The sequence below is a fragment of the Anolis carolinensis genome, chromosome 1 (assembly GCF_035594765.1).
Source record: "Anolis carolinensis isolate JA03-04 chromosome 1, rAnoCar3.1.pri, whole genome shotgun sequence".
In the NCBI taxonomy this organism is placed as follows: Eukaryota; Metazoa; Chordata; class Lepidosauria; order Squamata; family Dactyloidae; genus Anolis; species Anolis carolinensis.
In genome coordinates this window covers 5281136-5294628 of record NC_085841.1, presented here as the reverse complement: position 1 = coordinate 5294628, position 13493 = coordinate 5281136, and the positions used below count along the sequence as shown (strand labels likewise).

Here is a 13493-nt window from a genome sequence, read left to right as displayed (position 1 = left end):
CTTTTGAACTCTGGTGCTGGAGGAAAATCCTGAGTGTGCCTTGGACCTTGGCAAGGAGATCCAACCAGTCCATCCTCCAGGAAATAATGCCCAATGGCTGCTCACTGGAGGGAAGGATATGAGAGGCAAAGAAGAAGTATTTTGGCCACATCATGAGGAGACAGGAAAGCTTGGTAAAGATCACGATGCTGGGGAAAATGGAAGGAAAAAGGAAGAGAGGCCGACCAAGGGTAAGATGGATGGACGGTATCCTTGAAGTGACTGGCTCGACCTTGAAGGAACTGGGGGCGGTGACAGCCAACAGGGAGCTCTGGTGTGGATTGTCCAGGAGGTCACGAAGAGTCGGAGACGACTAAACGACTAAGCAGCAGCAAGGAGGCATTCAGGAAAAGCCTATTAAATGTCAAATTATTACATTATGATTTTACAAATTAAGCACCAAAGCTCTATTCTTCCATGCCTTTTTCCTGCGACAAAGGGACCAGGGCATCCATTCCTCATATGAACGAACTCTGCTCCAAAAGGGACAGACAATATTGATCAATGGTGCCGGAGGCTCGGGCGGCACCATGCTGCTTGCTTTTATGGGAGTCTGCAAACAGAATGGATTGACCGGTGGGGAAAGGGCTTGTTCGGCCATTCAAGGCAAATAAACCACAGCACAAAAGGGAATTCAAACCAGAAAAAATAGAATCTTCATCTGACATTAGAGCTGTAAATTCAACTTTGAAAACTACAACTCCTAAGATCCCCCCAACCAGTGTAGCTATGGGGACCCTGGAAGTCTCCAAAATGTTATTACAAGATTGAGCCTTCTTCGTCCAGAATTCCAAAATTCTCCATACTTTTTATACCATCCTGGCTGGAAAGTATAAAACATTGCTAGGCATAGAAAAATTCTGGTGAAAGGAAGGAAGCTAATGCTGTATTGGCTCAAGGGAAACCAGGGTCACAGGGACCTTTAATCTCCTGGTATCTGCCAGATAATGCTGACACATCTCAAAGATGCCCACATTCTTGTGTTGTTATGCATAACCACACCTGCTTCTTGCAAGGTATTTCAGGCCATGTCCCCGGGGGGAAAAAAAGAGCCTGGCTGTTGTGTTTTTCCACTCCAAACATACTCATGTTTAACCTGGGTGCATCTTTGGAGCTATATTTGCAATACCGCCTTAAGTGTTTTCTTTGCAAACAAAGGAATGCAAACGGGCTATCCCAGGCATGGGCAAACTTCAGCCCTCCGGGTGTTTTGGACTTCAACTCCCACAATTCCTAACAGCCGGTAGGGAGTTGAAGTCCAAAACACCTGGAGGGCCCAAGTTTGCCCATGCCTGGGATAGCCTTTGCATTTCTTTGTTTGCAAAGAAAACACTTAAGGCGATACTGCAAATACCCACAGATTACATTGCTAGCATTCTTGAAGAAGAGATGCCAGAAAAATGATAATTTCTCCATAAGGCCATTGGACATCATAAACTATTGTTGGTATTGGCCACAAGCAGAATAGACCCAAAAATTTATAGAATAATGAGGGGGGAATGTAGGAGAACAATCTTGGTTTTGGTCTCTGAATGAGCCCCATATATTTGGAGAAACCACAAGGCTTGTATCCAGGTGACTATTTGATGGCTAGAGGCCACACAGGTTAAAATATGACATTGAGATTATAATGCATGCAGGTGTTCTGGATTCAGAAAACGGGACTTCTTAAAATATGCTTTCTCAATTGTAGGCTGATACAGATTTTATTGGGACCAGATTTGCTTAAAATGATATATCAGAGGTATCTTCCTTCTGAAAAATTGGAGTATATAATAGTCACATGGATAGTGTGGTTTTAATAGTGACTGTAATGTTTTTCGATATTTTAATGTACCGTACTCAAATATAAGCTGACCCGAATATAAGCTGAGGCATCTAATTTTACCACAAAAAAAACTAGGAAATCATTGACTCAAGTATAAGCCGAGGGTGGGAAATTTCGGAAACAAAAATAGATAGCAAAAATTACATTAATTGAGGCATCAGTAGGTTAAATGTTTTTGAATATTTACTTCAAGCTCTAATTTAAGATAAGACTGTATAGCTCTGATTAGAAAATTATTTTCATCATCTTCAATGTAAATGTGCTTATGTATCTTTTTAACAATAATAGAGTAAAGTAATACATGTAATAATAATAATAATAATAATAAATACAGGAAAATAATACATGTAATAATAAATAGAGTAGAATAATAAACATAATAATAATAAGATCAGAGTGAAATAATAAATGTATTATTAATATTATTATTAATAATAATAGAGTAAAATAAATGTAATAGTAGCAACAAGAGTAGAGTACAATAATAACTGTAATAAAAATAGAGTAAAATAATAAATGTAATAATACCAATAATAATAGAGAAAAATAATAAATGTACCATATATTCTCGAGTATAAGATGACCCAAATATAAGCCAACCAAGATCCTCAGCCGAGTATATGCTGAGGGGCGCTTTTTTAGTCCTAAAAAAAGGACTGAAAAAACTAGGCTTATACTCGAGTATATACAGTATTTTTATTTTAATGTTTATTTAATTGTACATTGGTTTAAGGTGTTAAATTGTTGCTTATGCATGAGCCGCCTTGAGTCCCCTTCGGGGTTGAGAAGGGCGGGATATAAATATAGTAAACAAATAAATAAATGATACTAATATAATCACAGTAATATCAATAACAGCAATAATACTATGCAACAAAATCTGAAAAATGTTCTGTTCCTGGTTTGAAAGTGTTATTTCCTGTTTCATTGTGCGCTACTTACTTTGAAAATAGTTGTACTCCTGAAACTTCGTTTTTGTGGCTGCCACAAACTAGGTTGAATTGGTTGAAACTCAATGAGATATTAATTGAAAAATTATATGCTGCAGGATGTCCCTCCTGCAGTAACAAAGTTTTTGCAAAGTTTTTATGACAGAACCAATTAGGAAATGACATTCATAACTCAGGAACAAAAATCGTGTTACCTAGTGTATTTCATTATGGAGAAACCTTGGTTTGATAGGATCCTATCTACATACATGGTGGGATTGTCGTGTGATAGCAAATATTTTAACTTGTTGTTTTCAGAGCCACCTTAGGTCTCACCTTGGGAGAAAGACAGCATATAAATAATCAGTGAGATTAATAAATAAGATTATGATAGGATAGACAACCAAACATTAACCCGATGATGGAATACCATATCACACTTGATCTTGGACTGGCATTACTACATTTTTTAGGAATGAAAATCCTTGTGTATTGAGGATTGCCTTATTAGCGGCCAGGCAGTTTAGACCTATGGTATAAAAGGATTTGGAATCTGGAAAGACTTATATAAATGGGGCCACAGTGGCGCAGTGGATTAAACCCTTGTGCTGTTGAACGGCTGACCTGCAGGTTGGCAGTTTGAATCCGCAAGACGGGGTGAGCTCTGTCTGTCAGCCCCAGCTCCTGCCAACCTAGCAGTTCGAAAACATGCAAATGTGAGTAGATAAATATTTACAGCTTCGGTGGAAAAAGAGACATTCCAAGCAATCTTGCTGGCCACATGACCAGGAGGTGACAACGCAGGCTCCTTGGGTTGAAAGTGGAGAAAAATCGCCTCCCCCGAGCCAGAGATGTGCACTGCTGCCAGAAGCCGAAATGAAAGGAGAAGCCTTGCCTTTGTTTGCGTTTATGTGTCTCTTGTGATTGTAAAGGCATTGAATGCTTGCCTATGTGTGTAAATGCTGTAAGTCCCCTTGGGGAGAAGGGTGGAATATAAATAAAGTGTATTATTATTACATGGAGTCCCCGGTGATGCAGTGGGTTGAACCCTTGTGCTGGCAGGACTGCTGACCTGGGAGCGGGGTGAGCACCCGCCTGTCAGCTCCAGCTTCTCATGCGGGGACATGAGAGAAGCCTCCCACAGGATGTCGAAACATCCGGGCATCCTTGGGCAACGTCCTTGCAGACTGCCAATTCTCTCAAAACAGAAGTGGCTTGCAGTTGAAACTAGAATAGAGAGAAATCTGCGTGGAAACTGCAAGAGGTACCATAGATTGTTGTACATGGAAATAATGGTAGTAAATGGTTTTTGATTTATTAAATACAGTTATATATTACAATTATATATTTTTGTTATTTAAACTATACATATTGCGAAATTATGGTTTTTTTCTCGAAGTGACACACCACCCAAGTCATGCTAGGTTTTTTGGTGAATTTTGACACACCAAGCACAAAAGCTTGCCCATCATTGCTTTAAAATCATAATGTAATTTGACTTGTAATAGGCTTTTCCTGAATCCTTTCTTATTATCCAACATTTTTTTTCTTATCCAACATTCTGCCGGCCCGTTTATGTTGGATAAGTGAGATTCTACTGTAGTTGGAAGAGACCTCAAGGGTCACCTAATCCAACCCCATTCTGCTGAATTTTGTACTGAAACATTAGCTCTGCTTGTGTTGAAATGTGTGGCACATCCCAAGCAGGAGCACAGAGGATGTTTAGAGTCTAACCTTTCTTTTTCTTTTCACAGACGTCGGGTGAGAAAGTGGGCAAGCTGAGCCTCGTGGACTTAGCCGGCAGCGAAAGGGCCACCAAGACCGGCGCCGCAGGAGACAGGCTGAAGGAGGGGAGCAACATCAACAAGTAAGGCTTCCTTAGGAAGGAGCTCGGTGTTTTGAAACGACGGAATAGCAAACAGGATGCATGTACTTCAATACTCATTCATTCATGAGGTTCACCAAAAAGAGCAAGGACCGATATTTCTGATCTCATAAGAAGAGAGTTGAGCTACCTTGAAATCTGGAGGAAAAGAAGAAAACTTTACCTAGATTTCCCCACTCACCTGATTGCTGTTTTTTACATGTTTTCTTTCGCTTCCCTTTGAAAAGGTGGCAACCTTATTTGCACTTACCTCAGTAAGTTGGGCCAGGCTGTGGTGCAGGCTGGATAGTATCCAGCTGCAATAAATCACAATAATAATAATAATAATAATAATAATAATAATAATAATAATAATAACAACAACAACAACAACAACAACAACAACAACAACAACAACAACAACATTGATGTTGCCATCTCAGGTGATAGTCGCATTGACAAAAAACAACAGGAAAAACTCAGCCGCTATCAGGACCTCAAGATGGAACTGCAAAGACTGGCAGAAACCAGTGCAGGTGGTCCCGGTGGTGATCGGCACACTGGGTGCTCTGCCAAAAGATCTCAGCCGGCATTTGGAAACAATAGACATTGACAAAATTACGATCTGCCAACTGCAAAAGGCCACCCGACTGGGATCTATTGTGATCCACCCTGAGTCCCCTTCAGGGTGAGAAAGAAGGGCAGAATATAAATACTGTCAATAAATAAATAAATATCAGGAATTAGCATCAGAAAATGGTTGGATTCAGAACAAAACAATCTAGAGCAAGGGAGATATAACATTTGTACTATGTCTCCCAGTACCCTTGTTGACTGGCAAATACTAGAGAGCCAGAATGGTATTCTGATTGGGTTGCTGTGAGTTTTTTGGGCTGTTTGGCCATGTTCCAGAAGTATTCTCTCCTGATGTTTCACCCACATCTGTGGCAGGCATCCTCAGAGGTTGTGAGGTCTGTTGGAAACTAGGCCAGTGGGATTTATATATCTGTGGAATAATGTCCAGTGTGGGAGAAAGAACTCCTGTCTGTTGGAGGCAAGTGTGAATGTTGCACTTGCCCAGCTTGATTAGCACTGAAAAGCCTTGCAGCTTTAAAGCCTAGCTGCTTCCTAGCTGGGGGAATCCTTTGTTGGGAGGTGTTAGCTGATATAGTGATTGATAACACAGTGTAACACATTTGTTGTTCCTGGGTTATAAGTGTCATTATCTAATTGGTTCTATCAGAAAAACATGGGAAAAGTTTATTAAACTGCAAAAACTTCGTTTTTGCTGGAGGAACTTCCTCCAGCACATTTTGTTCTAGTTTTCCAATGAATATCTCATCATAGTTAACAACCCATTCCAACATAGTTTGTGGCAGCCACAGAAACAAAGTTTTTAGAGCAGAACAACTACCTTCAAAATAAGTACTACACCAGTGATGGCCAACCTATGACACGCGTGTCAGCACTGACACGCCTAGCCATTTTTGCTGACACGCTGCCGCATGCAGATTGATTGGATGACTATGTCTTTTGTGGCCAAATTTGGTGTGATTTGGTCCAGTGGTTTTGTTGTTTACTCCATGGGAATTATGCACATTACATTTATATATATACATATATATATATAATCATTCTATTATTCTATTATTATTGTAGTATATTATCATATTATTACTATTATATTATTATTATATTATTCATTATTCATGACTACATTGAAACTACAATAGAGAGAAATCAGCGTGGAAACTGCAAGAGTACCATAGATTGTTATACATGGAAATAATGATATTAAATAGTTTTTGATTTATTAAATACAGTTATATATTACAATTATATATTTTTGTTATTTAAATTATATATATTGTGAAATTATGGGTTTTTTCTTGAAGTGACACACCACCCAAGTTATGCTAGGTGTAACGCCTCTAGGCTGCGGTAGCACTGGAAACGAACACAGAGGCCAATAAACAATCTAATATCTTTATTAATGCAATAAAAGAATAAAACAAAAGTATGCAGAGTATATAGTCAAGCAATTGTCCTTATAAGAAAGATCAAAAATAGTCCAAATAAATGAAGTTATATGTCCAGTATTAGAGTCCAAAGTCTACAATCCAATAACTGAAACACACTCAAACTCTTTGGAGGTTTGAGTGGGGAAAGAGCAAGGATTCACCGGGAGATTCTTGAAGTAAGTCCAGACAAGGATTCGAGGCTAGGCAAGGTAATTCGTGGTGGATCTGAAACGCAGTCCAAACTTGAACAGGAGTGAAAACGCAACTCCCGGTCTACTCGTGAGTAAGCGCACCGAAAGGCCGCTTAGGAGCTCAGGAAACAAGAGACGATGTTCTTCTTGGATTAGTCATGTTGACACTGCAATAGGGAGAGCTCAGTGCAGAACTTTTATGGAAGTTCAAGAGTTCCCCCCAGCAGGTGTTTAACTCCCCTATTGTTCCCAGAGAAAGTAGCTGTGTCAACATGCCTGCCTCCCCAATGCTTCCCAAGGGAAACTGATTAATTAAAATCCTCTCTCTCTTATAATCTCGCACTTCGTCTCAAAAATTCCTTATTGGAGTGATGTGTTTTGAGAAAAGACTTCCTATCAAACACAACACTTTCCGGGAACCAGGCTCCGTTTCAAGTGTGTCCGTACTTTGCTTTGGCACCAAAATGTCAACAGGGAACATCTGGAATGGAACAGAATCTTGCTGAGATGGGAAAAAACCCATATCCTCTTCAGTTTGATCTATGATGGCTGTGGGATCATGGAGCAAGGGTCCCTGAGACATCACACTAGGTTTTTTGGTGAATTTTGACACACTAAAGTGCAAATGGTTGCCCATCATTGTACTACACAATTAAACAGGAAACAATACTTTCAAATCAGGAACAGATTTTTTTCAAATTTTATTACATGTCCAAAAGCAAATTTTTCCCCAATTCTGATTCTCTTTAATAAAACTTTATAATAAAACTTTATTTGTATTCTGCCCTATCTCCCGCAAGATTTTCCCCCCCTGGTTCCAGGTTCACTCTGTGTTCATTCATGGTAAGGTTTTATTTGCGGAGGTTTCCACAAAAGCCCAGATCCCAATGACATTGCTGTGACCCATATAAATGCAACTCAAATCTTCCTGTTGGGTGTAAGAAAGGTCAGGTGCTGCTCAACTTGTGTGAGACTATATTTGTTGGTTATAGTGTTTCAAAACCTTTTTCCTGTGCAGGTCCCTGACAACTCTGGGATTGGTCATTTCTGCGCTTGCGGATCAAGCTGCTGGCAAAAACAAGAATAAGTTTGTCCCATACCGCGACTCAGTGCTCACGTGGCTCCTCAAAGTAAGTCAACAGTCTATTCAGCATCTCAGACAGGAGTGTAAGAAATGTCAGCTGGTGACCATCATTCCTTTCTTTTCTATCTCTGTGCTTACGAGCATAGAAAATGTATTCTTGCTTCTTTTTTTCTATCTTAAGGTGATGCTTGCATGAGCTGGTTAACCCGAAGAGTTGATTTTTTGCAATGTTTTGTACACTGGGCTGACTTTGCACCGAGTTAGGGAACTCCAGTTAGTTCTAAATATGGCAGGCAGGTTGGGTTACTGACACATCTACGAGGGTTGAATGAAAAGTAATGCTTCCACCTTCGTTACTTGGGTTTGGATTGGAATATATTAATAAATCAAACGCAGAAATAATCCTTGGAATGTGCTCTTTAACTACAGTAGAGTCTCACTTATCCAACATAAACGGGTCGGCAGAACGTTGGATAAGCGAATATGTTGGATAATAAGGAGGGATTAAGAAAAAGCCTATTCTACATCAAATTAGGTTATGCTTTTACAAATTAAGCACCAAAACATCATGTTTAACAACAAATTTGTCAGAAAAGGTAGTTCAATATGCAGTAATGCTATGCAGTAATTACTGTATTTACGAATTTAGCACCAAAATATCACGATGTATTGAAAACATTGACTACAAAAATGCGTTGGATAATCCAGAGTGTTGGATAAGTGAGACTCTACTGTACCACTATTCACTTTTCCACATAATCACCAGACAATTGGATACATTTCTGCCAACAATGAACAAGTTTTCTGAAGCCGTCACGGAAGAAGTCGACACTCTGTTTCCGCAACCAGCATCTCACAGGAACCGTCGTGCACAGATCTTCCGATAGCCAAGTAAAGCAATAATGCGACCCACACGTTCTTGTGAAATGCCGATGATGCTTGAAATTTCTCTGAGTGATACAACGATCGTCCTGAATCAATCTGTCAATCTTTTGCTTGGTGGTTGCTGTCACAGGACGTCCAATTCTTTGTTTGTCATGCAAGTCAGATGTTCCCACCTCAACATCTTTAAACTTACTCACCCAATGATGCACAGGACTCACATCACACAATCACCATAAACAGCTTGCATTCTCTGGTGAATCTCCTTTGGGGTGACACCTCCTGCTGTCAAGAATTCAATGACTGCATGTTGCTTAAGTCGCATTGACCGACCGTCTGCGCAGGGTTCTATACTTCGCACTTTAACACAACCAAATGGAACTGTAGAGTCTACTGAACAAGCCAGTACCTTCTGCAGACCAGGACTGCCATCTGTTGAGGAGTTACGAAGGTGGATGCAATACTTTTCATTCAACCCTCATAGGAATGATCACTAGGACTTGTAGTTCAAAGAACTATGCAAGTTCTTGGGAAAGCCACAATAGTTGCAAATACTCCTGGGTTGTTTTGAAACCCACTGACTGTTGCAAATCTTCCAATTCCATAATATATTCCAGACATTGTTTACCTTTACAAGGATCCTGGAACACTCTTGCTTTGATAAAGATCTGCACATGAATCCCTTGATTTTCTCTTTCATGGCATCCCATGCCAGTTCATTCATAATCCATCTCCGACTGGTTTGTGCATTGCTTCTCTTAGAGATGATGTATAGAAACAACATCCCATCCCGCCTCCAGCTCTTTCATCACTGGGTTCTTAACCTCGTATAACCCAAGTTTATCTAGTGTCATGGCTAACTTCAACGGTTTCGGGTAAGGTGATTAGCCTTTTGCTTCTGCTCCGTGGGGGGCAGCTATAATCAGTGACCACATACAGCCATTGCAGGTCAAGGGAAAGCACCAGGAGAGGTCAGCTAAGCATTTCCTTGCAAAGGCAGCAGGGAGTGGTTGCTCTCCATGTCCCAGGAGGAAACCCAGTGTGGTGCATTCAGCTGGAGAGGAGCTCAGAGAAGGCTGAAATAATCCCATTTCTCTCAACTCTTTCTATATCATCAATGTGATATGTCTGTTTGGGATCAGAAATCCAATTGCTTCTCCCAACTTGAGTAGAACCGTTAAATCAATGGGATCTACATGTGTTGACTTGCCACTCAATACAGCTGATCTAGTTAAAACATATTTCATCAGGTTGGTGTCAACGTCGGGCAGCCTTATGAACTGATAAACCTTAGAGAGTAATCTATCTATCTATCCATCTATTGTGAACATGTGTGTATGTATCTATTTTTGTGGGTGGGCTCCCACACCCAGAGAGCCCTGTGATTCCCGCCAACAACGGACCTGGACCAAACTTGGCACACAGACCCAACTATAACTTTAGACAGTGTTTAGAGGGAAGATTTTTCTGAAATTTCAGATTATGAGAGGTTTGATAGTGTGAAGAACTAAGGCAGGGGGGAATCCTTTTGAATCCCACCGCTGCCACCAATTTGAGGAGAAGTCAGGTAGGGGGTATCTTTTGATCCCACCTCTGACACCAATTTGCGGAGATGTGGAGGAGTTCCTATTAATTAATTATATTTGTATTATTGCTGCCACCACTTATTAAAGATGTTTATTTACGCTGCCACCAGAGGTAAAGATGTTTATAATGCGGCCACCAGATGTCAAGGGGATCATCAGCTCTTGCCACCACTATAGGGATACGTAGCCACTAGCTACTTAGAGAGGAGACTTTTTAAATTTTGTTTTTCTTATTATTATTTATTCTTGATGTGTGTATATATGACAGAGACTGAGATGTTTGAAGGAATAATAACACATTTATTCAGGCACAAGCTTAATGATTACAGTAACTTCTTGAAAGGCACTTAGATAATTGTTGCAAAGCTATATTGAGGTGTTTCAAACTTTAAAATGCCACTTCTTTCTCTCTTCTGCTTTAACCTGCAGTCACCCTGTGAATTACAATCACAGCCTATCTGTTCCTTATCTGGAAACAGGTTACCTTAAAATAAGTCACCAAACTTATTTTTAAAATGACTCAAATAAACTCTTGAGTCTCCCTGATCCCTTCAACTGAGAATCAGACTTCCCTGTTCCTTATCAGGGCACAGACTACTTAAAATAAGTCACCAAACTTATTTTTAAAATTGACTCAAAATCAAACATTTGAGCCTCCCTGATCCCTTCACGGAGAATCAGTCTTCTCTGTGTCTCATAAGAACACAGACTCTAAAATCAACCTTCCCTGTGGTTCTCTGACCACAGACACAGTTTCCCTCCAAATTCTGCTCTCTCTTCAGCTAAACGCAGTTGACTCCACCCCCTTCTCCATGGCAACCACTCATGAGAGCAGAGTAACTGAAATACTGACTCTTTTAAAACACAGTTAAACATGACTTTTAAAACGCAGTTAAACATGACATCTGTAAACTAAAATTCATACTTCTTTACAGATGGGGTTCAAAGTGTTAAGTGTGTCAATGTTTGGAGAGAATTGCAGGCAGATGAGGCCAATGTTTTGGATTCCTGTGAAAGTGGAATTCCAGGGAAAGTGAAAGAAGTGAAACATCCATTTCTCTTGAGAAATGGCCTTTGGCCAATGGGGAGTTTTCCTGAGAAGCTGGATTAGGCTTGAGAATGGAAGGAGTGAAAAATAGGCTAATTAGACATTCTCAGAGAATCCATGATAAGGCCATGAGGAATAGGTGCACTCGACATGATCTCATGGCTACTTGGACGGGCTTAAATTAAGTGGAGTTGGCTTCATGCCTCTCAGAGGAGACGATGTTGCCATATGGGATGACTCTCCTGTCTTTCTCGGCTCTCAAGTTCATGATTCAAGTATCCTCAAGTTTCCTGTTCTGGTCCATGCCTTTGTTTTCTTGGAGCGTTTACCTTGGAAAAGTTCCTGTTTTCTTGTTCATGGATTTATGTTTGAAGTACCGTTGTGGATGTTGGCTCTCTTGACTTTATAGACTTTGTCATTTTTGGATTATTGGTGTTTTATATTTTCTATTCTGACCCTACAGCAATGGTTCTCAACCTTCCTAATGCCGTAACCCTTTAATACGGTTCCTCATGTTGTGGTGACCCTCAACCATAAAATTATTTTCGTTGCTACTTCATAACTGTCATTTTGCTACTGTTGTGAATCATAATGTAAATATCTGATATGCAGGTTGTATTTTCATTCACTGGACCAAATTTGGAACAAATACCCGATACGCCCAAATTTAAATACTAGTGGGGTTGAGGGGGATTGATTTTGCCATTTGGGAGTTGTAGTTGCTGGGATTTATAGTTCACCTACAATCAAAGAGCATTCTGAACTCCACCAATGATGGAAATGAACCAAACTTGGCACATGGAACTCCCATGACTAACAGAACATACTGGAAGGGTTTGGTGGACATTGACCTTTAGTTTTGGAGTTTTAGTTCACCTACATCCAGAGAGCACTGTGGATGTATATAGACCAAACTTGGCATGAATACTCAATATGCCAAAATGTGAACACTGGTGGAGTTTGGGGAAAATAGACCTTGACATTTGGGAGTTGTAGTTGCTGGGATTTATAGTTCACCTACAATCACAGAGCCCCTTGAGTTGAAATCCAAAATGCCCGGAGGGCCGAAGTTTGCCCATGCCTGCACTCCATTATGCTGCATCTCCCAAAGAGGAAAGGTAGACTTAGCTTGAGCAATAGTACTACAACGTGATCTTTCGTAGTAAGTCGTACTTAGCACAAATGCATTGCCTCGTGGTTCTGCTTCAGTGACCTTTTCTTGACTTACTCTCCTCTTCCTGTGGCAATAAAGATGCAGATGAGTGGGTGCCGCCTTCCCACTTGGGTGACCTTTTCATGGCCATTTCCCTAATTCTGCCCCAGAGCTAATGTTTTCGTTTGACCTTATCACTATGAAGGCATAACAGCTTAGCTTTACGAAGAGTTGTGAGAACTCTGCAGAAAGGCAAAGAGCTGTAGTCTTCTCCATTATTATATAATAGCAAACTGTATAATAGTGCCACCTTTCCCAACCTGGTGCTTCCTAGAATGTTCAAATTACAATTCCCATAATCTCACAACCAGCTGGGTTTTGCTATCCAATACATCTTCATCTTGTTGGCATAGGCCAGTGATGGCCAACCTATGACATGCGTGTCAGCACTGACACGCCTAGCCATTTTTGCTGACACACTGGGGAATATATTGAAAATATATTTACAAATTTAGCATCAAAATATCACGATATATTGAAAACATTGACTACAAAAATGCGTTGGATAATCCAGAACGTTGGATAAGCGAGACTTGGATAAGTGAGACTCTACTGTAGTATATAGTGTTCAGCTGTGCTGTGGAATGCCTCTCTTCAACTGGATTTCAGATTGAGGAAAGGAAATTACTCTCTTCGCCAATTTTTTTATTAACCTGCACCATGGTTAGACGGGGAAATTACTTGGAAAATGCACAGAAATCTGGGCTTTAAGCTGGCAGTGCCTGGCATCACATTTAAAATCCGGATAAATACAATGAGTTATTTCTTTGTAGATAGTACAGCAGAAGAAAGGGAGTTGAAAATCAAA

The 13493-nt window shown here is 40.2% G+C and overlaps 1 protein-coding gene across 3 annotated transcripts in view; it reads left to right on the top strand.

The window, feature by feature from the left end:
- kif13b (kinesin family member 13B) overlaps nucleotides 1–13493 on the top strand; it is a 304005-nt gene that overhangs the window by 164963 nt on the left and 125549 nt on the right. For all 3 annotated transcript variants that reach the window (XM_062968806.1, XM_062968805.1, XM_062968807.1), the window contains exons 9-10: nucleotides 4551–4663; nucleotides 7891–8002. In XM_062968806.1, coding sequence (XP_062824876.1) covers nucleotides 4551–4663; nucleotides 7891–8002 — 225 coding nt within the window. The remainder of the gene's footprint in view (nucleotides 1–4550; nucleotides 4664–7890; nucleotides 8003–13493) is intronic.